Source organism: Lycium barbarum, chromosome 12, assembly GCF_019175385.1.
Source record: "Lycium barbarum isolate Lr01 chromosome 12, ASM1917538v2, whole genome shotgun sequence".
Classification (NCBI taxonomy): domain Eukaryota; kingdom Viridiplantae; phylum Streptophyta; class Magnoliopsida; order Solanales; family Solanaceae; genus Lycium; species Lycium barbarum.
This window is the reverse complement of record NC_083348.1, coordinates 93,322,349-93,348,266: the sequence shown is the minus strand read 5'-3', so window position 1 is coordinate 93,348,266 and position 25,918 is coordinate 93,322,349. Positions and strand designations below refer to the sequence as shown.

The 25,918-nt window shown below is 35.7% G+C and overlaps 3 protein-coding genes, 1 long non-coding RNA gene and 1 other non-coding gene across 5 annotated transcripts; 3 read left to right on the top strand and 2 right to left on the bottom strand.

Annotated features, from left to right (window-relative positions):
- The first annotated feature begins 540 nt into the window (after positions 1-540).
- LOC132623440 (sulfite exporter TauE/SafE family protein 3-like) lies at positions 541-4,707 on the top strand. The gene is made up of 12 exons (XM_060338197.1): positions 541-950; positions 1,536-1,695; positions 1,799-1,999; positions 2,149-2,213; positions 2,318-2,357; positions 2,608-2,666; positions 2,790-2,876; positions 2,986-3,036; positions 3,243-3,464; positions 3,885-3,978; positions 4,120-4,260; positions 4,346-4,707. Exons 1-12 carry the CDS (start codon positions 717-719, stop codon positions 4,426-4,428), a joined length of 1,437 nt encoding a protein of 478 aa, XP_060194180.1. The 5' UTR covers positions 541-716; the 3' UTR covers positions 4,429-4,707.
- Positions 4,708-6,614: 1,907 nt separating this feature from the next.
- On the top strand, positions 6,615-14,413 carry LOC132623098 (ATP-dependent DNA helicase DDM1-like). Its single transcript, XM_060337805.1, has 16 exons — positions 6,615-6,744; positions 6,977-7,068; positions 8,309-8,578; positions 8,673-8,759; positions 9,119-9,465; positions 9,609-9,798; positions 9,931-10,106; positions 10,695-10,764; positions 10,846-11,035; positions 11,488-11,583; positions 11,669-11,763; positions 11,892-12,011; positions 12,812-12,931; positions 13,071-13,169; positions 13,253-13,369; positions 13,908-14,413. Exons 2-16 carry the CDS (start codon positions 7,000-7,002, stop codon positions 14,151-14,153), a joined length of 2,292 nt encoding a protein of 763 aa, XP_060193788.1. The 5' UTR covers positions 6,615-6,744; positions 6,977-6,999; the 3' UTR covers positions 14,154-14,413.
- Positions 14,414-14,762: 349 nt separating this feature from the next.
- Positions 14,763-14,834, bottom strand: TRNAE-UUC (transfer RNA glutamic acid (anticodon UUC)). Its single transcript has one exon. It is a non-coding gene; the product is annotated as a tRNA-Glu (tRNA).
- A 477-nt stretch (positions 14,835-15,311) lies between these two features.
- On the bottom strand, positions 15,312-18,152 carry LOC132622624 (protein LIKE COV 1-like). Its single transcript, XM_060337262.1, has 6 exons — positions 17,699-18,152; positions 17,216-17,268; positions 16,999-17,108; positions 16,162-16,329; positions 15,865-16,089; positions 15,312-15,771 (listed from the first exon to the last, which is right to left on the bottom strand). The coding sequence occupies exons 1-6, from the start codon at positions 17,846-17,848 to the stop codon at positions 15,665-15,667; spliced, it is 813 nt and encodes a 270-aa protein (XP_060193245.1). The 5' UTR covers positions 17,849-18,152; the 3' UTR covers positions 15,312-15,664.
- A 1,367-nt stretch (positions 18,153-19,519) lies between these two features.
- LOC132622064 (uncharacterized) lies at positions 19,520-25,645 on the top strand. Its single transcript, XR_009575805.1, has 2 exons — positions 19,520-19,925; positions 24,873-25,645. It is a non-coding gene; the product is annotated as an uncharacterized LOC132622064 (long non-coding RNA).
- The last annotated feature ends 273 nt before the right edge of the window (positions 25,646-25,918 follow it).

The following is a 25,918-nucleotide window of genomic DNA, read 5'->3' as shown; positions in this document are numbered from 1 at the left end:
GACAATAATAGTAACCTTTGCAGATTTTGAATGGAAGTTGAGTGCAGACGTAATTCGTAGTAAACAAACCCTAGTACTATATCTTGAACAAGATTTTGGTACATTGAGTTTGACTCTACAACGTGAAGGCTATGGAAATTTACCATTTCGTGTTGAGCTTGGAACTTTTATTTCCTCCTAAATTGTTGCGTTTTACGCTACTTAATATTGAGTTTAAGACTTATGCATTGACAAATTACAGGTAAATGTCTATGATAAGTCGGAGGAGTACAATAATTAACAAACCGATACAAAGGATAAACGAATCTACTATAATAGGTTAAACGTACAAATAAAGTCTTAAGATTTTAATTTAATTCCCACTAGACTTGGTACACCGGGCTGCCCTTTTCTTTTAGACTTGGTACAACTTAGCGGATGAAAATTATTTCTTTCTTTCTTAATCCTACAACAGTAAACACGTAAACTGTCCATATCTCTCACAAACGCGGAGAGAGAGTGAAACTTTTACTGCCTTTTCAACTTATAAAATGTAGGCAATAGAGGATATTCAAAGCATGCAATCTTGAGATTATCTTTTCATCTCCTCTGCTCTTTCCCATTAGGTTCTTGAAAGTGGAGGAAGCAGTTAGCCAATCAACTCAAAGGAATCAGGGGAATTAGCTACTATATATACCTTGCTAGTTCTTAACTAATAAAGTCTAATTGAAAAGATCATGGCTAGTGAAGAGTTAAAACATAGACTGAAGGCGTTTTTGCTAACAGCAGTATGGATACTATGCTGGGGATTATTCACCATAAGTGATGTTAGCAGTGCAGAAAGGCTTCTCAAGGACAAAGAGCCAACTTACATTAATGTGGAGAATAATGAAATGAAACCACAAGGTTTTGCACTAAAGCTTGTGCATTTCCTGTGGAATGGGAGGTCCTCTTATGAGCACGTCTGGCCGGTAATACTCAAGCTTTATCAGTTCTTTTACTGCTTAATTTATAGCCCTTTGGCTTGAAATCTTATTTAGCCACATCAACATGATCCCTATCATGCATGCTCTTGTGATTCATGAATTTTCTTTTGAATTACATGACTATTCGGAATATCCCTCACGTGTGAGTATGATTTCTTTTTATGGATGAAGTATGTAAAAAGAATTTGATACTAGCAACAGTGAGACTCGAACTTGCCAGGATCTCTGTCTGTTCTAATATGACTATATAGCTTTTAGATGATAGTCATACAATTAAACATGATAAAATAGCATGTAGAGGTCCTAGGTTCAAATTAAACCACATCTCACACCAAAGAACCAAAAATATTGCCACATGTTTGACCAATAAAAAAGAATCAAATCACAATCGAGGAGTACGTTGAGATATATACTCCATAATCATGTAACTAAAATGTATTCTTTCTAACCGGTTTAAGCTTTTTTGCAAAAATAGAAAGATATTTAGCCGATGTAACTACAAACGCATACAAACGTATAATCGAAAGTTAGCTAACTATTATCACTGTGCGTGTTTTTCTTTCGGAACAGGAGATGAAGTTTGGATGGAGAGTAGTAGTTGGATCCATTGTGGGATTTTTTGGTGCAGCCTTGGGAAGTGTCGGAGGGGTTGGAGGTGGTGGAATCTTCGTTCCAATGCTAACTCTTATCATCGGTTTCGACCCAAAATCATCCACAGCTATTTCAAAATGTATGTCATTCAAAGCTTATCAAGCATAAAGTATATTTTATATACTTATTTTCGTCGTAACTTATTTTGTCGAGCACTAAACTATTGATTTTTTCATTAAAAGGCATGATAATGGGAGCAGCAGGATCAACAGTGTACTACAACATGAGGCTGAGGCACCCATCACTAGACATGCCCATAATAGACTATGACTTGGCCTTGCTCTTACAACCTATGCTCATGCTTGGTATTAGCATTGGCGTCGCTTTCAATGTCATCTTTGCTGATTGGATGGTCACTGTCCTGCTTATCATCCTTTTTGTTGGTAAATATTCGATCCCGAAATCTAGTACTACTATTATTTGTTTTCTAGTTTAACCTGTGATGAAATGTTAGAACTCTTAACTCCTGAATTCCTGCCTTGCACATTTTTCGAGCTTTTCAAAAGGCTAAAGTACTATACATATGTTTTAGGTACCTCGTCAAAGGCATTGTTCAAAGGAATCGAGACATGGAAGAAGGAAACAATAATGAAAAAGGTGAGTTTTACATTTCTTCACCTAATCCCAAAAAACATAAGTTAATACTTGTTTCCTTTCAAGAACTCACTGGAACTTGATATCGCGCTACAAAATAATCGCAGGAAGCTGCCAAGCTGCAGTTGGAGTCAGAGTCCAAGCCAGGTAAGTTTTTGGCATCTTTAGCATTGTTTAGTTCTGCAATAACAAGAATGTAAAGGTGAAATTACATGAAAACAACTTGAAACATAATTAGAGATATACAAGAAGTGAAAGTAACATATTTCATAAATAGATAAAAGAAAGTAGACATGTCACGATCCTGAAGGACATAAAAAAAAGAAAATCCAAAGCGAAACAAGCCAATTAAAATAGACAGGTATATTCAAGGTTTTGATCGTCTGCTCAAATGCAGAGTCTGAAGGGGAATACAGGCCACTTCCTACTGGTCCATTAGCTAATGTAGATGACACTGTAAGTACATGCTCTGTTCATATCTTTGACTAATTTTGATCCGATCATCTTTAACAACTTGTCTATGGTTGATCGAGTGCATGTTACAGGTTTTAATTAATATTCCAATCTTCACCTGTCTAGGTTCCCATGATTCGCAATGTTTACTGGAAAGAATTGGGACTTCTAATGTTTGTTTGGGTGGGTTTCCTTGCAATTCAAATTGTAAAGGTAAGCAATTTATGAATAAACTCCTACTTTGTAGTCTCTCAAACGCATACTCATATGCTGCTTCTTTTTTTTTTTTTTGACCAATGGTTATTTATTTATCTGCTTGCAGACCTACACCGTGACTTGCTCCATCGAGTACTGGATTTTAAACTTCTTGCAGGTAAAGCACCTTGCTACACACTTATTACCTAAAACATTTAACCTTACACTGACAGTGTGAAGAACTTTGATGCTATCAATATATTTTAGGAAGTAACTTATTTCTAACATCTATGGTTAGTGCATATATCCAATTTAGTTTGTCAAACTTGTATACAAAAATTTAAGAATGAGCAAGCAAGATAATGGTTTCATATAATATGTTAGGTACCTCTAGCTGTTTCGGTTTCATTATATGAAGCAGTATGTCTGTACAAGGGGACAAGGGTGATAGCATCAAAAGGAAAGGAGATAACAAGCTGGAAGCCACATCTACTCTTGTTTTACTGTTGTTGTGCGATAGTTGCTGGTATTGTTGGCGGTTTGCTTGGTCTTGGAGGTGGCTTCATCTTAGGTCCTCTCTTCCTTGAACTTGGAATTCCTCCCCAGGTACACCTTGCTATAAAGTACCCAATATTCTATCTAGTAGTATTAGTTATTAAACACTTCTTTCTTGTACATATATTCCAGTGGATCCAAAATTTAAACAAAGTGGTTTATGAGTTGAGAGAGAAATTTTGAAACGTATAGATAACTCCATGAATACTTGTTTTTGCACAAACTCTCGCATATACATAAATAGTGTTTGATTGAGAAGAACTGAGTTCAGCTGAATCCACGAACCCATTATCGGATTCATTACCGTACAATACTCTAGTCAAGTAAATCCTCATTGCACAAATGTTATCAGATAGTTTACTATGGTTATCTGGACACAAAGAAAAGAAGAGATTTGTTCCATTTTTTTCTTCCAATTTTTAAATAGTTGATGAAGTATAAGTTGTTTGACAAAGTGAAACAAATTGGCAGGTAGCAAGTGCAACATCAACCTTTTCAATGACATTCTCATCCTCCATGTCAGTTGTGCAATATTACCTTTTGAAGCGTTTCCCAGTCCCATATGGTAAGCAACAAAGACAAAAAGATAAGAAAATTTATCGTCAAATGCTTTAAAAGTAGTACTATTATGTTCATGACCTTAGAGTTGGTAACTATAATAGTGTTACAAGGAAGTTAATCTTACAGCTTATATTTGAATATGCAGCTACTTATTTCGTTTCTGTGGCAACAATTGCTGCACTAGTCGGTCAACACGTAGTAAGAAGAGTAATTGCTTTTCTTGGAAGGGCTTCTATAATCATATTCATACTGGCCATGACAATATTTACCAGTGCAATCAGCTTAGGTATTTTCATCCTCATATATTGATTTCTGCCCATTGCTTCTTTTCTGTCTTTTGACCATAAAAAGTTGTGTTGGGTAATTGGCAGGTGGTGTGGGGATAGCAAAAATGATCGAGAAGCTGGAGAACAACGATTATATGGGATTTGATAACCTCTGTTACCGCTCCTAGGTATGCATATTTGCTTTGGCTTCAAGACAAGGCAGGCTGTGGATTTCTCTCAAACCGGAGTGGAAGGGGTTTGAGGATATGACTACTTCCACATTGTAATAAGTTACATTTTCTATTTATTTTCAAAAAGAAATCATAACATGGTTCCATCCCTATCTTGTTTCTGTCCACATTCCTTCTACTTCGACTGTTTTGATACTTATGCAGTAGACTACATCAATGTTTCCTCTCACTTAGAACAAAAGGTTTTTCGGAATCGTATTCTTGTGATATCCCTAAGGCCTGGATGGTTTACATCTAAATTAGTCAAATTTCAACATATTACGTGTATTTATTTTCTTTCATAAACTCTTATTAGTTCTGAAAATATCTGAATAATATAATTTAGATTTTGAATGAAGTTAAAATCATCAAAGCGTTCACTTATTAAAATTTTATGTGAATGTAATCTTTTATCAATTCTCTAATTGTTATCACCGCCAATCATTATCGTCAACTATCACCACACAACCATTATCGCTTGTCATCACCACTACCAGCAGCTACCTCGTACCACCAACCACCTTCATTATATGTCATTACAAGCAACTTCCACTTCACAATCACGTACTGCGTCGGTTGTATAAAGTTTTTCAAAGGGGTTTAAATGGTCCTAACTTCCGTACTCACAATCTTAAAATTTTAGGTTGGATGCTCACACACACTTTTAGCATGGTATCCGAGCAAGTAAAAGTAATGAGTTCGATTCTGACCGCCACTTATTAACAAATAATTTTCACATGTTTGGCCAATGAAAAATAATTAAACTTGTATTTGAGGGTGAGTGCCGAGACACAATATAATTAATAAATTAAAAGTGTGTGTTTTATAATAGTTTAAGCTTTTAAATGGAATGTTATTCTATCACATGATATCCAATCCAAATTTTGGTAAGCCGGTTTGCACAACTATATTTCTCCATAACTCCACCTACCTTAATGCTATGGGTTTTTATTTCTTCAATTGAGCCCATTGAGCCACTCTGATATCAACTTCATACCCCTATTTAGCATGTTGATCTACTAAATCAAGGTCCACCTTTTAATCTTCTAAAAGAATCAATCCACATATAAAATCAAGAACTGAGTAACAAGGGTGGAGGTGTTAGCTGTAATTGTCCCAATTGTGTACAAGTTTTCACAAGAGTTCAAATCCATTTCGCCCATGGCCTTAAAGTTTTGTGTTGGATTCTTTGGCAATCTCCACACCAACTATCTCCACTATCCATGTACCACCACTATTAACCACAATTTACCACCATCTTTCACGGCACAACCTCCACGATTAATCGGATTTTGGGATAAATTCAAACTTTATACTCCTTAATACATTATCAAAAGTACTACTACAATTTATTTAGTTTTTATTAGTATCAAAATTTTATTTTAGAAAAATTAAGAAAGTTAAGACTGGATCATTGTACCATACTACAAACTTCTTTGATTATTTTCTTGAACAGAAAAGTATGAACAAGTTCGAATAACGATTTGTTCATGAGGAGTGCTAATTTAGGTAAGCCAGGTCTCTCACACTGATCATGAATTGAAGACCCCCACTAGAGTGTCACAAAACTTGGACCTTTTTTAAAAACTCTTTGAATGACAGATAAAACTTTTCCTTTTAGTTATTTCTCTGCAATTTTAGGCCCCATTTATCCATACTTCCATAGATATAAAAAAAAAATCACTTTTTTTTGGAATTTTAGAGTTGGAGTTGGATTTATGTTTGATCATAATTTTTGAAATTGTAGTTTTTAATAAAATATAATTATAAAAAAGTGATTTTTTTAAAATATTTTTTTTAAGTTTTTGATATTTCGAAATACAACTTTAAGTTATATTCGGAATTCTCACGACCAAATGCTGATTCCAAAAAAAGTAAAAATATTTCGGAATAAAATGAATAATTCTTATGGTCAAACGAGGGCTTAAATTCACAGATCCTAATTGGGTCCCATTGGATGTGACAAGTGACAACCCATAATTAAATTTTTACGGGGATAACGCGGCATTATATCGGGCTTAGCGATACTAGAGCGCACTGAACAGACATGCGCAACAGTCATCCAACCAATGGCATTCTTGATATTATTTCAAACTTCCAAGGGCAATTATATAACATCTATTTCCCGCCTTTTGGTCTTCTTGCACGACTATTTGATTGCAATAAATAAAGAAACAAAGTATATTCACCTTTTTGCTGCAAATAGAGCACACACCTTTTCCATTAATAGCCCATTCTCTCTGGTCTCCTTCGTTGCTCCGACTCACTGATTCAGTATGTTTCACTTGCTTAAAGCTGCAATTTTTTTTATTTTTTTTGTGCGTGTGTAGTGATTTGGTGCATTTTCCTGAGGATTTTTCCCTCTCTTTTTTATGTTTTTTAAAATTTTAGTTCTCTTCTGTTTTTGTACTGGTTTTTTTTCGGGAGGAAATGCAGATGATTTACCTTTGAGTTGGTTACATTTTGGTTTAATGGAATGTTTTTGCTTGTGAAATGTTGTTTATAGGAGCTTAGGGTTTGGACTTAAAAATGGTGGCTGATGATGGAGTGAAGGACAAGACAGTTGTGGACTCTCCTGTTTCCGTCCTCGAAGATGAGGTATATATATTTTTTTTTCTCTATCATTTTGCGTATTTTTTTATTTATTTTTCTAATGTTTGTTTGTGTTTTGTTGCTCACTACTGTTGTCCTTTTTCGGGGTCGCTGCGTTTTTTTTTACTGGCTATGATTTAAGGTTCTTGCTGTTGCCATTGGAAGTGGGTCTGACGAGGGTAGGATGTAGGAAGACCTTACCTCTACTTTTTTTTTTTTTTTGAATAGAGAGGCTGTTTCTGTTAGACCCTCGGCTCAAAAGAAATGTAACTAATGAGAAGTTACTGTATAATATAATGGCTTTTATTGGAAACAACCTCTTTAACCCACAAAGATAGTGGTAAGGTCTATGTACACTCTACCCTCCCCAGACCGCACTTGTGGGATTGCAGTGGTTATGTTGTTGTTGTATAATATATTGGCTTTGAATTTTCAAACCCTGATCTTTGAAAATAAGTTGCTAGCATAGGAGGAGGTTTCTTGGGCAAAAAAAAAAAAACTTTGTTTTAAGACATTTTACTTACCCTTGGGCGGAGACGCGATGGGGGGGAGGGGAGTGGAAGACTGGTGAAGCTGGATATGTATGAACTCTAAAGTTGAATCAATTTGTTTAAAGTGATATTTACTCTACTGATCATCAATATAAAATGGCGTATGAGTAAAATAAGCTTTTTAGAAGCTTGGTAAATTGGTAAACAAAGAGTGCAAGGATTTTGATCTTTCATGAGTTTCCAAGGCGAATAGCTGCTTATTTTTCTTATATTCAGTTCATGTTTTTGACTCAAATGCTGAGTTCTGGGATCACTTACCAGTTATTTCTGCTTGGAGATTTACTGTATCAAGGAACACTTTCCTGATGGGGATTTAAGTATCTCCTCACCTGTACTGCAACCGTACTTGCTTTTGTTTATTATAATTTTAGATGGAGGCATATTATTCTAACTGAAGAAATGTACTGGAGGCTGATTCTGTGGGTACTTATTAATTAGAAAGCGTAGAGTTGGTGTAAGGGGAATTATTTGCTGTAATTTGGTTAGACACTTCTCCTGCTTTTTCTTTTCTGATTTTAAGTTAGAGATGTCATTTTGATACTTTTTTCTCGCAGACCCAGCCCTGCTGCTTCCATCAGTCTCCTATCCTAAGTTTCTTTCTCTGCATGAACCCAGCAAGAGTCTAGCTCCTTAGTATTTCAAAAACATTTTCATTTTTTTTTTTCTGAATTACATTGTCTGTGCCTGTCTTGAAGGATACCTGCAAAGAGGAGCTGGCTGTCAAATTGGAGGAAGAAGTAACATTTAACCCAGAAAATGGGAATGCCACTCATATACCTGAATACATGGCAAAAGAGGAGGAAATATTGATGAGAGAACGGGCAAAGGAGGAAGAGGAACAGCTAAATAAACTCAAGGAAGCGCCCATCTTGAATGACACTCAATTTACCAAGTTGGATGAGCTTCTTACCCAGACACAGCTTTACTCAGAGTTCCTGCTGGAGAAGATGGATAACATCACAACGGTATCACCCTGATTTTTGGAAGAATTTAAATTGAACGTGGAAAAGTTGAAACTCTTTTGCTTATCAAGTTCATTTCTTCACTTTGTATGTGCAGAATGTGGTAGAAGATGAAGAGAAAAGCGGTAAAGGAAACAAGAAAGGCCGTGGCTCAAAACGGAAGGCGACCACAAGCTACAACGATGTACACCTTTTCTTGCATCCTATTTTAACTAAATCTTGAATATGCCATCAAACCAAGAACTCTAGTTGAGAATTTGTTGGAAAGTTTTATCCTGCCATTTGACTGGTTGAGTTTTCTATTGGATGGTATTTAAAAGAGTACTTTCTTTTATCTGATGGAAATTATTAAAATGTGTAAAAAATATGGTATTGCTGTGAACAACATTTGCATGCATACTTGGGTCTTTTTTCTGTGGCTCTTATATTCATAACTAAAAGTATATTTGATTTTTTTTTTTTTGGAGATTATTTCCCTTTCTTAAACTGTAAGCTAGTTCCATTACCTGCATTTCATTGAAATGGTTTCAATTATTTACGCAGAAGAAAGCCAAAAGAGCTGTTGCTGCCATGCTTACTAGATCTAAAGAAGACACTCCTATTGAAGATGCGACCCTTACGGAGGAAGAGAGATTCGAGAAAGAGCAGGCCGAACTTGTGCCCTTGCTGACTGGTGGAAAGTTGAAATCTTATCAACTGAAAGGTGTCAAGTGGTTGATTTCATTATGGCAAAATGGACTGAATGGTATCCTAGCAGATCAAATGGGACTTGGAAAGACAATTCAAACAATCGCTTTTCTTGCTCATTTGAAGGGGAATGGGTTGGATGGTCCCTATTTGATCATTGCTCCCCTATCTACACTTTCAAATTGGTTGAATGAGATGGAAAGGTACATTAGCATCTTCATTGCTGGCAATTAACTAGATGTTCTGCTTGTGTATTGGTGGAGCTGCTTCCCTTTTGTTATGAAACTGTCTTGTGTTATTTTTGTGTAATAAAGGCATGACATTTTTATTCTTTTTCAATTGAAAGGTTCGTGCCCTCAATCAATGCAATCATCTATCATGGTGACAAGAAACAGAGGGATGAGATAAGGATGAAACACATGCCGAAGACCATAGGTCCTAAATTTCCCATTGTAATTACGTCTTATGAAGTTGCAATGATTGATGCAAGGAAGTTTCTGAGGCACTACAATTGGAAATATCTTGTGGTGGATGAGGTACCCACAACTGACAATTTGCCTTTTAAACTAGTATTATTTTGTAACATTTCTATATACAGGTTTGTTCTTTCATTTAGAAAGCAGCTCATTTTGTTCGTTGTGCTGATATTTTGTTGCTTTCTTTCTAAGGGACATAGGTTAAAGAACTCAAAATGCAAACTGTTCAAAGATTTGAAGCTGTTGCCGATTGAAAACAAGCTTCTATTAACTGGAACACCTCTGCAGAATAACTTAGCTGAGCTGTGGTCCTTGTTAAACTTCATTTTACCTGATATATTCTCATCCCACGATGAATTTGAGTCATGGTAATCAGCTGTTTTTTGGGACCATTTCGGTTAAAGTGCTTTCTTGTGACTGCGTAGATGTGTTATTATCATTGCAATATAATTTTGATTTCTATTTATCTGCTCATGTTATTTGTTTTTATGTTTTGCAAAAATTGCACGCCAAGTCCTTCGTCACCTTCATCTGATTTGTGGCACTCTTACTAAAAACCTATCACGTCAGCGAAATGGCTAGTCCATTTGTCAGTCCTTAAACAGATATCCTGTGTATATATGGTTTCTAATTGCTTGGATGCATCAATGTGATTCATTTTCTCTTAGCTGACTTTCTATTGTGGTCTGTTCTTAGAACTCCTGATACATGCTATTATTGTATAGAGTTAGTAACCTGTATTGGAAAAATTATCCCGATTCTCTTCAGAGTTCATAGGGGATGATTTGTTTTACTTTGTCTATCAGTATATGAAGTTGCATGTTGCAGGAGTATCAAATGTAGGATCTGCCACTGTTTTAATCACCTCCCAGCTTTGTTCATATATAAGCTTTAGTGAATGTCAATCATGAAGAATTTTAGTGTGTAATATATTATGTGGTCTATTTATGTATCAGGTTTGATCTTTCGGGGAAGTGCAACAATGAATCCGAAAAAGAAGAGATGGAAGAAAAAAGGAGATCACATGTATGATTATCTTCTAGTATTATAACAATTTCTTTTTCATTTTAAAACATTATCATTTGATCAATAATGTGGTAATTGCAGGTCGTGGCAAAACTCCATGCTATATTACGCCCTTTTCTTCTACGGAGGATGAAAGTGGATGTTGAGCAAAACCTTCCTCGTAAGAAGGAGATAATTTTGTATGCCACCATGACTGAATACCAGAAAAAGTTCCAGGAACACCTAATTAATAGGACGCTGGAGGGCTATTTGCTTGAGAATGTGTCCACTGGTAATTAGTTCAATCTTAAATACATATCTGATTTTTGAGGGAAATGAGTTGGTTGATCTCTTCTAGATTGTCAGTTTGATTGAGAATGTGTGCACTGAATTATTGCAATCACAAATATGTAACTGACTCTGCTGGAATTGAGTTGGTTTATCTCTCTAGATTTTCGGTTTTATAGAGAATGTGTGATGTGTCCACTTGTATCAGTGCAAAGTTTTAATATAGAACTTATTCTGAGAGAACTGTATTGGTTTATCTCTGCTACACTTTCTATTGTTATGAAACACTGATTTTCTTTTCCCACACTATGGCATCTCCAGTTATGTTTGGAGTGTCTTTTATGTTGGTTTTCTCCCGTGAAGCGAATTTCTTTTTATGTACCATCATAGGGCTTTAGTTATTCCTGGACCCTGTAGAGTTCTCAGTCCTAATGCCTTGTCGGGTTGATTTTGCAGGGAATGGTTTTAAGGGAAAGCTTAATAATTTGATGATTCAACTTCGCAAGAATTGCAACCATCCCGACCTCTTGGAGTCTCTCTACAACGGTTCTAGTATGTGATGGATGATTTGTGGAATTGATAATTGTGATTATGTGCTTGTTAGTAATAGCATTTTGTTTTGTTCTTTAATTGGCAGATTTTTATCCACCTTTGGAACAAATAGTTGAGCAATGTGGCAAGTTTCGCTTGCTGCACAGACTGTTATCAAAGCTTCTTCCTCGCAAACACAAGGTATGTCAAGCTGTCTGTTACTTTGAGCTTTTCTGTCTTCTCAATATGTCAAGCTGTCTGTTGCTTTGCGCTTTTCTGTCTTCTCACTTTGCTCTAACTTTTAAACTCATTTCATTAACTGCCAACAGGTTCTGATATTCTCTCAGTGGACTAGAGTACTAGACATAATGGACTATTATTTTAGTGAAAGGGGATTTGATGTGTGTAGAATTGATGGCAGTGTGAAATTGGACGAAAGAAAAAGACAGGTAATTGGTGCTTATATTTTGATGCAGGCTCAGTATGTTTTTGTTTTGTTTCTGATAAAGCTTGGACCATTGCAATGTAGAAAATTGTAATCCACACATTTCCAGTCTTTGATCCCTAAGATTGTTTCAATTTCTTTATCAGTCCAACTTCTCTTGCTCACAGAAGTTGTGAGCAGTTATGACCATGTGATTAGGATAGGCTGCATGAGTGCTCATGAACATCTGGCTATAATTACTGTTGGTCTGACCTTCTAATATTCTTAACTCGGATTGGGTGTGGAACTTCACTTCTCCCTAGGAAGAAACCTGATGATGTACTAATCAACCTGTGTACTCTCTCATGATTGCAAGAGAAAGCGCCTGGGCTTAATGATTTCTTTTCATGCATTATTTCATTTTGGACTCTTAGTTGCTTCACTCCTTTTTTCTAAAAAAGATGATCCACTCTTTTATTATCATTTTTTTATTATGCAAGTCTATTATTTCTTTCCAGTTTACCTCAACTGCTGTCCCCTTGTCATTTTTCATTACAGATCAAAGTTTCCATCTCCTTGGTTATACATCAATATCAAGTAGTGCTATGTTGCTTTATTTTGATTTTGATGTGACACCTTTCTTATTTTCTACTCTCAATGTTGCATTTTTTTAATTTCCTCTCACTTGAACTCCCTCTAAAAGATATAGACTCTTATTGTCGTTATGAGCTATTGGAATGGGCTTAGGTCACATGATCTAGTTTGTTTTCTGGAATTTTTTTTAACGAAGTTGATCTGTTTGTAATTACCTTATTCGAGGAACAGATCCAGGAGTTTAATGATGTTAGCAGCAAGTACAGGATATTTCTTCTTAGCACTAGAGCTGGTGGCCTTGGTATCAATCTCACTGCTGCTGATACCTGTATATTATATGACAGTGACTGGGTATCTTCTTCAAGACCCCTAGTGTTTTTATTCGTTCTTCCAATGTTTTTTTCACATGGTTTTGCTTTTTCTTCTTTGATAGCTTTTTGTGCTGCACTATTTTACCTGTACTTGATCATTAGTATTATTTCCTTTTCAGAATCCTCAAATGGATCTACAGGCAATGGATCGGTGTCATAGAATTGGTCAGACCAAACCTGTTCATGTTTACAGGCTTTCAACAGCGTTGTCTGTGGAGGTATTATTATTCAGGCTATATCTAAAAATATATTTTCCGCTCTTTATTGCTCATTCTAATAAAGTTAAATGCGTTGCCTTCAGGGTCGAATCCTCAAAAGAGCTTTTAGCAAGTTGAAGCTTGAGCATGTGGTTATTGGAAAAGGACAATTCAAGCAGGAAAGGGGCAAACCTTCCGTGGATGTTAAGGATGTTACGGAGGTTTGTGTTTTTGTCCCTTTGAGGAAATTCTACTTTTTCATCCTATGTTGCAACTTGCAAATTCTCTTTTTCCTTGTATAGTTTTTTGAGAATTTGAAGATATCTTATAAAAGATCATCACTAAGAAAATCCTGTCTGGATATGTACATGAGCCAGCAAAAAAGTAACTCTAAACCTGTAGTGATTCCATAACTACTAGAATAGATTCAGCCTCATCTATTTGTTCCATTTTACACCAAAAACAAAAATAGAGCTCACATTTGGATTTTATCTTCTGAATGTTGTTCTCCGTGTCTTGAAAACATCTTCTATTTCTTTCAATCGAAACAGTCCACCACATAGCAACTAATTGTAACTGTTTGTTTACGTTCTCGTAAACTAGTTCAAAAATGTTCCCATTTACCTTGTTTGTTGTCCTTGAGCCCATTCCTTTCTGTGGTATGAAGCAACAATGAGACAGGACCAGATAATATTATTTTTGGCACTTGGTAGATGGAAATAATAGGTGAATTTTGCTAATTGATCTTTGATGTTACAGGAGGAGGATTTGTTGACTCTCTTGAAAGATGAAGATAGTGAAGAGGACAAGTTGGTGCAGACAGATGTTACTGATGAAGATCTGGAGAAGATTTTAGACCGTAGTGATCTAGTTGTCGGTCCACCTTCTTCAGGTGAAGATGGGAACACTGAATCATGTGTTAGTGTCCTTCCTCTCAAAGGACCCGGTTGGGAAGTCGTTATTCCAACTGCAACTGGAGGAATGCTTTCTACCCTCAACAGCTGATGACAATCGTGTTTGAGGACTATTATTGTTAGTCAGTAGTTGATTAGGTGGACTTGTAGCTAGTATTGAATTATGTTTTGGCAACCCCCGCAAAATTTTGTTAATTTGTGTAGCTGATGTGGGTGGACGTGTACTAAAGTATGATGGTTTTGGCAACAGCAGCAGAAAGGCAATATGGATGTAGCTCTTTTTGGATAAGTTTAAGAATTAATCTGTATTGTTATACTGAGTAAATTATTTTGGAATTGGTATTCACTACTTGGATGAGAGCTATCTAGCAGTTCTGTGTTTTGCCTTTCGTTTATGATTTAATCTGTTATTAGTTAATGAAGTTAAATTTGGTTACGTTGGAATGTGTAGTTACTGCTCAGTGAATTCTTCCTAGACCAGAAGGCAAATAATCCTGAATTTTAGCGACTTGTACATTGAAGTTCGGAGTGTGTTAACTTAAGCATGTAGAATTTAGGGGACGCTAACATTTGACCTCCTGTCAAGTATTCTCACCTTGAGGCTTGAGATTAGTTAGTATCTGGTTTGCTTGCAACTTGCAAGTGCTCAATTCGGAAACATTTTATAAGCAAAAAATAAGAATGTCATCAGGGAAAAAAGTTCCGTTACCGGGAATCGAACCCGGGTCTCCTGGGTGAAAGCCAGATATCCTAACCGCTGGACGATAACGGATGTTTGGTTGAACCTTGGTAGGAATAGTAGAATTTAGTAGTCACTAATCAGTTCCCAGGCTTTTGGACCCTCAAAGCCGCCTACCAATACCATGCGAAAATGGCAGCCATTTTAACTTCTGTTTCTTTTGAAACAGATTTAAAAGGATTTAAGCTTCCTATACACACAATGAATAAATTTACACTATCAGCGTACTTTAGAAACAGATTTAAAAGGATTTAAGTTCCTATGCACACATTGAATAAATGAATAATTGTATATCTTTTACGGTCTGCGCATAGAATTTAACTCTATTTGAAATGGTTTTCAAACTTCAAACTTTCTTAAAGGTAGCAGAGGAGAGATGAACCCAACAGAATGGTAGTAGACAAAAGACAATGGATTCAAGCTCAGATTATTGCCACCGGCCAGATTCTAGCCCAGAGGCCAGAAACATTGGTTTCATAAACTAACAAATGACCCATACCATTCTTAGATTATTGACGCGCTCCTTTATAACATAATGTTGTTCCAATCCAAAAAGAAAAACAAGTTGTTGAAAAGTAAAGCTACGTGGAAATACAAGACCATCTGTATAGGGATGACTCGTATTCAATATCTAACTAGAGCTCACTTCACAAAATCTCGTTTGTTTAGTGTTGTTTTACAAAAAAATCAGATAAATGTACCAAAAATTCACAAAGATCAGAGGAAATGAATTGGGTTATATTCTTGTAAGAACCTCTATCCAAAATTATTAACCCCATTTCTACACTCTGTTTGTCCAGTTTACACGTCCAACTATCTTTTTCATGGTTTCTCAGGGATGAATGTTCAACTGTTTTGGGTAATCACACTTGTGGAACTGCAAATTTTCCAATTCTTGGAGACAAAATGGATTGCACTTCCTGTATGTTCAGTACCTTTGGTACAGCCATGCCCCCCGAGATAACAATTTCTACATCATTTGAAATATAAACATAGTAAGAAGAGATGAAAGTAAAAAATTGCAAAGTTAGTTAAGTAAAAAGGTTCCAATTTAGAGTCTTACCTATCCCCTCTCGAACAGAGAGATTGGGCCTCATAACGTCCGTAGAATTTACAAGAAATATATCTCCAAGGTAGAGGTGATTAGTCGGCACATAAACACAACAAAGCTCCTCTGTACCTGTATTCTTGTGAAGTATGACAGTTGAAGTGATGAAGCCAAATGCATACTCACCAAGCCGCGGATGCCTTATTATGGCCACTTCTTTAAAGGCATGTGTAGTCTTATCTGGAAAAAATTGCCGCATTCTGTTTAGCATTTGGAACGTTCAGAATCAAACATCAAAATTTAGTAGGTTACCTGGTGAAATTGCTGAGCTAATTTGCTTGGAGGCAGAGTATATATAGCTCATGAGGGGCATTTTTTTTATGAACCACTCTCCTAAACTAAGAAGAGATGCACCTAACCATGAGGACATGAACACCCCCACGAAGAAGATGAAGGTCATGGAGGTAACAAATCCAAGGCCTGTGAATCAGTATGAACACTAATGATAAATGCAGTGCTCATTCAACAGCAGCAACAGATGTTTCCATCATCAATACAAGGATCAGATACCACAAGTTTTTCATGAAGTAGCTTAAGAGAGAGACATTTTGCGTAAGAGCAACCATCTATTCAAATTAAATATGTTAATATAGAATATAGTCAATCAAATTGGAGGGACATATCCATACATAAAATGAGAGGCACACACACAAAATCACTGACCACTATAAACCATCTTAATCTTTAAGGTGAGTCTCTATCCTCATATTTCATTTTTGGCTGAAGCTACACCTTAGGCACACCCTCAAATTATATTTCTAAAACTGTGATGTAAGATTCTGCATGCTAGGAGGCGAAAATGATAAGATCAATTGTAAATATAAGATGTATCTATGGATGCGAAGTATGAAAATAATAATGGCAATGGCTTCTCGAACCATGACTATGTAATCCTATTCCTAATAGATTGACCCCAAAAGTGGTGAAGTCCGAAGAACAATTATGTCATGTTTATCCTCAAAGTCTCAGCTCTTTCCCCTTCACCCTCCCAAACTCATGCCATAAAAAGAAATAACAAATGCTTACAAAAGCTAGATGTCAGTTTTGTACAGTCAAATAGACGAGAACGTAAAGAGCATGGGTACTAACCAAATACATTGATTCCGAGATGATTATAGATTGGAGAAAAGAAGTCATCCACAAAATGAATGAACCACCAGGTGATGTAGAAGGTTATGGCTATGGGAAATAAGATGACACTGCAAAACAATTATAAAACATTTATATGCAAAGGTACCGTTCAGCTAAGAGAAAAGCAGTGGCACTACAGGAGCAACAGATTTCTGAGCAAAAGAAAATGACTAACCATCCGCTGATGAACTTTTTCGAAGTCCAGCTACGAATAACTTTGCTAAATGCCTGCATAGAGAATTACTTTGATCAGCTTTTCATTACCATTAAAAGGAAGGAAAGGATTCATTCTGCAATTCATCCCCCTATCTAACTTCTAATCCTCTATTTCTTAACATGGTAGATATTCCAATTATACTTCTAGGTTACGTGGACTTGTTTACGGGTAGATAACCAATATCCTGTGTGTGTATATTCTACAACATTTCACCATTTTGTTTGGAGAATTTTTCATGAATTTTCCACACACTTATAACATCTTTGATACTATTACAAGGCAAACAAAGGATTCATGTAACATAGTCCCATGAAATGTGAATCAGGAAGAATAGAAAAAGAAAAACAATGACAAATGAAAAGTAACACGACAAATATAGTATCACATTGATCGTAACAAAATGTCGTGGCATGAATTGAAAGAGATGTATAATATAGAAACCTCTTTGCCAGAGGAGTGATGAGAAGAAGAGGAAATGGGGGAATGAGAAGGAGAAGAAGATTTGGAGTGAGTGGCATTATTCTCTATGCCTCCCACGGGTATCAAAAGCTCTATTTCTCTATCCTTCATATCTGATCTTGGCGTCGCCATAATCAATATGAATTGAAATATGATCTCCTCCTTCTTCCCCTTCCCTTCTCTTCCAGCGATCAAAATGCTCCCCGGCAGTAAGTACTGTTAATCCAATTGTCCATGCCCAGCCTAGCCCTTTTTCTCCAAAATATTCTCAAAATTAAATATTTAAAATTTGTGTCCTTAATTGCATATAATTTCTTATTATGTGAGTTTAACAGGTAGGAAGAAAAGACGATGTACCAAATTGAGATATCCTGTCAAGTTTGAGAGTATGTCCATATATTTGGGCTAGCTAGTTAAAAAATTGTTGATTTAATGATTACATACTAAGAACCTGTTTGGATTGGCTTATTTTAGATGTTTTAATTCAAAATAACATTTAAGTACTTTTGTGGTGTTTGAGTAAAATAAAAAAAGTGATTTTAAGTACTTATTCTTAAGTTAAAATAATAAAAATAAGCCAAAAACCATAAGTTAGAGTCAAAAGTAATAAGCCGGGCTCTAGCTATGCAAAGATCAAAAATACTTGGAATTGGATCGTTTATGTCAATAATAATGAAAAGATTGTTATACAGTGATTATTTACTTTGAAGAAGACTTTTGCATTTTAATATCATTTAATAGCACATAAACTAATATCACACAAAGTTTCGTAATTCAGATATATAATTTAACATCTTCAATCAAATAGGTAGTGTATTAGTTATGCTAACATGATTAGGCCTGTGCACAAATCGGTTCAATCCAAATTTCCGAACCGATTCGAAACAATTTGAATAATTCAATTTGAATAATACAATTCGATTTCGATTTACAAATGGAATTGTAAAATATTACGGTTTAACGGTTCAGATACGGCTGGCTTCAATTATCAACCGAACCAACCCGAACAAACCGAATTTATATGCCACTAGTGACTAATACTCTAATAGTCTAATTATATATACGCTTAATACTTAATAGTGAATTAATATTTATTTAACTTCAGAAGTGGTGCAAATGAATGTCTGCATGCACACCTTATATTGGATATTCATGGCCTTCTTATTGGCCTCAAGCTGACTCCCTTTTGGTCTTTCATTTTTTCAGCATTCTTCTCATGAGTCATCTTTGCCTGTTGGTCATTGCCTCCACCCATGGCTTTATTTGTTCTTTGATCTTAGTCTGTACAAATTGAAGTTTTTGTTTTTGTTTTTCTGAGGATGCAAACTGAGTGATTATGCTTGTCTGCTTGCAAGTTGCAAGATGCTGAATTATTAATTTGGTATATGTAATGTGGTGTTGGCGGATTTGTATGCTCGCACAAGTTGTCAAGCTCTTGTTTTGCTATTTATGTGCTATTAGGCTTGCAAGTTTATGATTTTTTCTTGGTTAATGTCTTGGTCATAAGGCTGCAAATTTAGGATCTCATTATTTTTTATTATGTTTACTCTAAATCTGAAATGAAATAGTTACTTGTTTAAATTTCGAATAAACCGAACAAATCGATTTGTGTAACCAAACCGAAATAATAAAAAATGAATCGAATTGAACCTAGAATGGATCGAGTTTGATTGAGAATTTTAGAAAGTCGAAATTAAAAATTTCAACTCAAAATCGAATTGAACGGATTCGTGCATAGGCCAAAACATGATGCTGCATTAGCACATTTTATGTGAATGTAATATAGGAGTATACTTTATTTTAGTTCATTTTGTAATACTTTATTTTAGTTCTTTTTGTAATTTCTTTCTCTTAGATTCTAACTATTTTCATATTTTTATATAGTATTTAAAAATCTTCATCTTTTTATTTATCAATAAACGAGAATACCATTGGTTCATACTTATCCCTCACAGTTTAGCATTTTGTTCTTGTATTGGAGCAGTGTAGCTGTCTATTGAGAGGGATCCTCGATCTATTCAATTCCAAACCCACCGTATTAGCACGTAGATGTAGTTGTGAATTTGCAATTGAACGGATCGGATCGGGTTGAGGGTAAGATGATAACAAGGTCAAAACTGGTTGAGCAGCTGAGGGATTACCAGATCAGATCTCAACACAAGTGTCCTCCTCTTACTTTCTTTTCCCCCAACCTTCATCTCCACAATTGGTAACATACTAACTTCAAATTCAACACTTACACTTTTTATCTTTGTTTGTTTATACATGAGCTATTTTTACAAAGTTATGATTTGCATTACCTGTCACCACCAGTAGGGGTAATTTTGCCCCCATTTTTAGGCAGATGACGAGAAATCACCTAACCCATCGGTTTCACTTACTTCATTATAAGCTTCTGAATGCGCCCAATTTGATTTTGTTATAGATATTCAACTAGAATGATTCATTTAACTTAAACAAATTATGATTATAAAAGCTTCTGTTGAGGTGCAAGGCTTAGCTTTGAATTCCATTCCAACAATTCATGGTTTGAAAAACTTTTGGCTAGACGCCAAGTCACCTTTGGTGCAATTGCTAAGGCATTCTACAAAATAAGACCTTGTTCCGCATTCTTTCAATAATTGAGAAATCTCTGAGGACCAGTCGTGCATAGTTCAAAACGGGCTTGCCCTTTTACTCTTCTCCACTTAAATATCAAGGGTTTATCTGTGACAGGGTTCAAACCCGTGACCTGTGACCTATGTTGCTAACCCACGCATCAAAAGACTACTATTTTAGAATTTTGAAGAAGAAGTAGACAACCAGTAATCCACCATGATTTCTTTGCGCTCGTGTCCCAATAATGGGCATGTGCCTAACCCACACATCAAACATTGCGCTCTAAACTACTAGAGACCAAAGCCTGGGGGCCATTTCTCTCCACATTTCTTTTTTCTGGTTGAAGTGATAATAAAATTTTGTTTCATTTTGTCCCTTTTCTCTTGCATTTTCTTTATGGTGGAGAGGGGGAGTCTAAGGACTTCAGTAGGTTTGATGTCAGATGCTAAGGTAGCATATTTTATTACATTTTCTACAAAAGCTACTTTCTATGTTGAGAATCGGAACCTATTCATTAGAAGTAAAACGATTATTTGAGCAAAAGGGGGCTGCTTCCCACCTTCGCTGCAATGATCAGGCATATAATGAAATTCTTCGATGCTCATCTGATCGGACAATAAAAAATTTATTTGCAGCATAGCAACTCTTTCATAGGTTTATTTCTCATTGGAATGTGCTATTTACAATGGTTAGCTATAATAAGAGTTTTGCAAACCTTCCTTTCCTGCTTTGATGCTCATGGTGGATTACTGGCTGTCTGGTTCTTCTTAAAACTTTTAAAGTAGTAGTCTTTACACAATGTCATCTAGTGATGCCTTGCTTATGGACTCCCCTAGCCAATCTTGGATATATTTATAAAAAATTCCAGCTTCATGGCTATGTCTAATTCATTGAGTTTCTCTCTGAGATGGTGGCTATAGTAAGATTGTCATTAGCTTTAAGTCAGCTCTGGTTATATTTCCATTCCTAGGGCGTCTATTGTCAGTTTCTATGTCCCGTTGCCTTTAGGAGGTTTCTTGTGTCAGACTTTAGAAATAAAGTCTAATTGAACTGGTGTGAGAGTGATATTTTCAAATGAACTTTCCATAAAGGAGCCTCAATAATACAGCAGGATCTTTAACTTTGAAATAGGCTCTTTCCTTTGTGCTTCCTTCAGGCTGATGAAGGAGGCACTAGCTACTTTTTATCTTGGGATGTAATCCAGGCTTACTCCATTGTAAAGATATTGGATCTTTCATCGCGATGAGTAGAACCTAAGTTAGGAAATACCAGTCTTCTCGTGTCTTTATATTTCCTTCTTTACTATCACACTAATGGGTAATGTCAGTAATAACAGCATTATCAGTACTCACCTAGGAATATATTATCAGACATATTCAGTATTCAACAACTTCAGCAGATTCTCTTGCAAAATAGAACAGAACTTTTTGTACCTTTTAGGTAAACTGCTCCATGGAGGTAAGTCCGGGCTTGAAAGCGTGCCAATAGATTTAACCAGCTGCAGCAGACAAGCAATTAAATATTTCCATCAGATTAAATACATGATCATAGTCTCAAATGAAGCTTTAGCTTTTTGAGAATCTGAAGACCCTGGTAAATAATGATGAAGTGTTTGTCTATTTCCCTCAGATTAATCTGTCTTAGATGGGAAGCCAGGCCCACAAATAAAATCTTTTTGCTAGGTTGATAATTAATACAATGATTTCTAAAGATTGATGTAGCCTGTATATACTCAAGCATACAACACCTACAGATAAACAGAAAAGAGCCACCTGTACTAAATAGGACTTCCTCTCTATTTGTTGAGATTCCTTGAAATACTCGTTACCTCTGAGAACCATGACATTGAAGCTTCATTTTTTCTCATAGATATCGATTCTAGACCTAGAAGAGTATTCAGAAGTCTAAATCTCTCCCAATTGAGTTTTAGACCTGAAGAATTACCTCCTTTTATTCGTTCATGAATATCAAACCACTACACCTTCATCTTCTGATTGTCCAGAACTATGGGTTTTTTCCGATAAGCACTTCAGTACAGCATCATCTTCATGTTGGTTATTTAATGTGAATTTAAATACCATAAAATATACAAATACTTTTTTTTTTTTTTTTTTTTGGGGGGGGGGGGGGGGGGGGGACCATCACTCTTTTTGATAATTTTGGAGTGTATATTTGTTAGAATATCAAATTCATAAGTTTTCTTAGAAGTTGTCAAATCAGGATACAAATCGCTCGTTAAAGGTTCAAAAGACGATCATGCCTTGTGTCTTTGAACAGTATAATAGAATATGGAGCAGAATAATACACATTTCTTCAAATAACTGACTGTTCTTTATTGATAACCCACTAACAATATGCTGGATATTTCTTTTTTCAGTTTGCATGTGAATAATTTAGATAACCCACTAACAATAATTCAAATAACTGACTGTTCTTTATTGATAACCCACTAACAATATGCTGGATATTTCTTTTTTCAGTTTGCATGTGAATAATTTAGAGCGTCTGCAAATGCACCAGTATATCCTGTATACATGTTAGCCCAGTTACCTAGACCCTCAACCAACCACCCTTGAACATCATACAATCTACACACACAAACAAAAGGTAAACAAAACTATCATCTGAATCCTCTCTTCCCCTGTAGACAGCTCCCCGTTAGCTCCTTCCCTTTCTTACCTGACATTACATTCCATCCTTCGAAGCTCATCCACTTGTTTGTCTTCATCATTCTCTCTTTATAGATGATTTTTCTTATACTTTTGGCATCCTGTTGCTGGCCCTTTTCAAGTTGCATCATCATTTCCTTAGTCCGACTCCCATAGAACACCTAAAAATTCCTATCACCCCATGAAATACCTATATATTCTCTAAGTCCTTAATATTTTGTCATTCTAATCTGAACCATCCTTGTTCATCAGCTCTTCCATTCTCACTGTTCTGATGAGTATTACATTTGATCAACTACTTTCACACATATTCTCCGTCATAAGAGATTGACTCATTTGCCTTGTTGGCCTTTGTGGGTTCTGTTTCATTATGATGACTATATTCAGTCCCTATCTTCATTTTTAGTCTCCAAGCATGAAGACTACTCTCCGCATCGCCTGAATATCCTCGACTCATTTGCCTTGTTGGGCTTTGTTGGTTCTGTTTCATTATGATGACTGTATTCGTCCCTGTCTTCATTATTAGTCTCCTAGCATGAAGACTACTCTCGGCATCTCCTAGAATATCCTTGCCTTATTTGTCCTTTTGGCCTTTGTTGGTTCTGTGTCATTATGATGACTATTCAGTCCCTGTCTTCATTATTAGTCTCCTAGGCCCTAGCATGAAGACTATTCTCCGCATCTCCTAGAATATCCCTCTCCGAGTTCATTTGTTTTCCTATCTGCTGCGATCTCACATTTCACTGTAATCCTCCAGTATCAGATGATTTCCCTGTCTGATATCTTTCTGCATCAAAGACCATAATGTCTTTCCCCAATGACCCAGAATGGGTATGTAGCATTGAAGGCTCGTATGGAGCCGTATCATAGGATAACTATTGCATATTGTAGCTTATTCTCTATTCTAAGTTTTTTCATCCAGAGGAACTAAATGACTTACTTTCATCTACTCTCTCCATTCCAAGAGTCCCATTTGACACGGTCGCGTATAAGGGAAATGTTACAAATGCTAGCTGCTTAATATCTGTTGAAGGAAACATGTTGGACCATATTTTGACTAATGTATCTAAGGATCAAAATAGAAAAGGAAATGTATTTAAAAGTGTTTAAAATGGATCTCACATAAACAAGGCTATACTATAAAAGCATAAAAGGGAAATAAACCACCATTTTGAGATTTTACAAAAAATGTAGGACTATTATTTTGAATAATTACAAATTCTGATGCAAAATGTTGCTGGAAGATTTATGTTCTATCAGTATTGTATAATATTTACAGTGGTGAGAATAAAAAGCAATATTTAGTTGCTCTATTCATGCACAATTAGCAATTTACATCTTAATTTATGTGTTCTTACTAAATTGTAGAAGGAACAGATCTACTGAAAGATGTAAGGGTTCATTCCATAAATTTGTCTCATATTGAGGATAAGTTAAAAACATCTGAGGACCAAAAAGAGTAGGATTATTATTTGAGCATCACAATTCAGATGTTGGTGAAATATTTGACTGTAAAAAATACTACTAAAACAGTTGTTCACAGTTTAGATGGATAAATTTAACTTTTTGAGAATTGTAAAAGTTGTATAGAATAATATTAGTAGTGTAACAGTTCAAACATTTTAGGACGTCACAAAAGGGAAAGATTGTCATAAAATTTGGACATATGGAGTAGCAGACGCTCTTCACAAGATCTGGCTCTGCTCTCACACACTTTACCGAGTTACCCAGTCTGTTTTTCCCCTTCAGTTTTGTCTTCAACTGTGGGTCATTAGAATTATATTTGCCTGATGTAACCTTCGTAACTCAAGTATTCTACACTGTTTTTGTAAGATCTGTGCATTTTTTAATACTGTAACAAATTTGTAATTGTCTCAAATTTTGTGTAGGGCTGATGTTGCAGTTGCTGTGTTCTGCGCCTTGCTATTTGGTGTGCTTATATTATCATCATATGTGGCCCTTTATTTACAACATTACTGGAGTTCCTTTCTCATTATAAGCCTTGCCATTACCCTTCCAGTGCGGTTGAGAATGTTACGACAGGCTCATGCAAGGAAGAAAGTAAGACAGTTACCTTTGTCTATGTGAACTTCTATCTACTTCTGCAAGCACCAAAGGCGGTTTAAGTGAAAGGAATACCTCTTGCACAAAAGCGCTCTTCGATTGTAGACATAATTCTTTGATCTTCGTGACATAGACTGACCAATCTTCTGCTGTGAAAGATGGGATACGCTCTTTGTATTACTCTTGATGACCCATTCACTAAGAAGCATGATTAGAGGATCAATTAGTTCCCTGTGACATGAACAACCGGAATCCAGAGCTCAAGATTTCAGCAACGTTAATTATTGTAAACTAAGCTTGATGGGAAAAAAGATGCTCCGTTCTGGATAATTTCCAAGCAGCTGAGCTGATTGTAGTAAACTTTGAAGCGAATGTAGAGATAAACACATCATATCTGAATGATCAGATGATAGAAGTTGAATGGTTGAAACGACTTTGGTTCAGGAATATTATACTGAACCGTGTAGGGAAGTTGAGTTCTGTAAGAGAGATAGCATTTGTGTTTTCCGTTAATTAGTAATTTGTGTTTCAAATAGAAATATTCCAACATTAGACGTTTTAGAAGGAATTTGATTGCTATACATATACTTTCTTTTCATGGTTATTGTTTTGATGAATTCTTAAAAAATTTGACTTATTAATTCAGAGATACATAAGCCACTAAAGTTTTGCCCCGAGTTGCTATTTTTCAGATAAATTGAACTATTTTTAAAGAAAGATGACACTGAATTGAAGTGGATCCCAGGGGGGAAAAAAATTAAGCTAAAATTGACATGAAAAGGCTTCTTGTGGAGGACCATGGAGTTGCCATTTTATAATCAGCACATCCCATACTGTGGAAATTTCTAATGAATTGAAATATTAGATATTC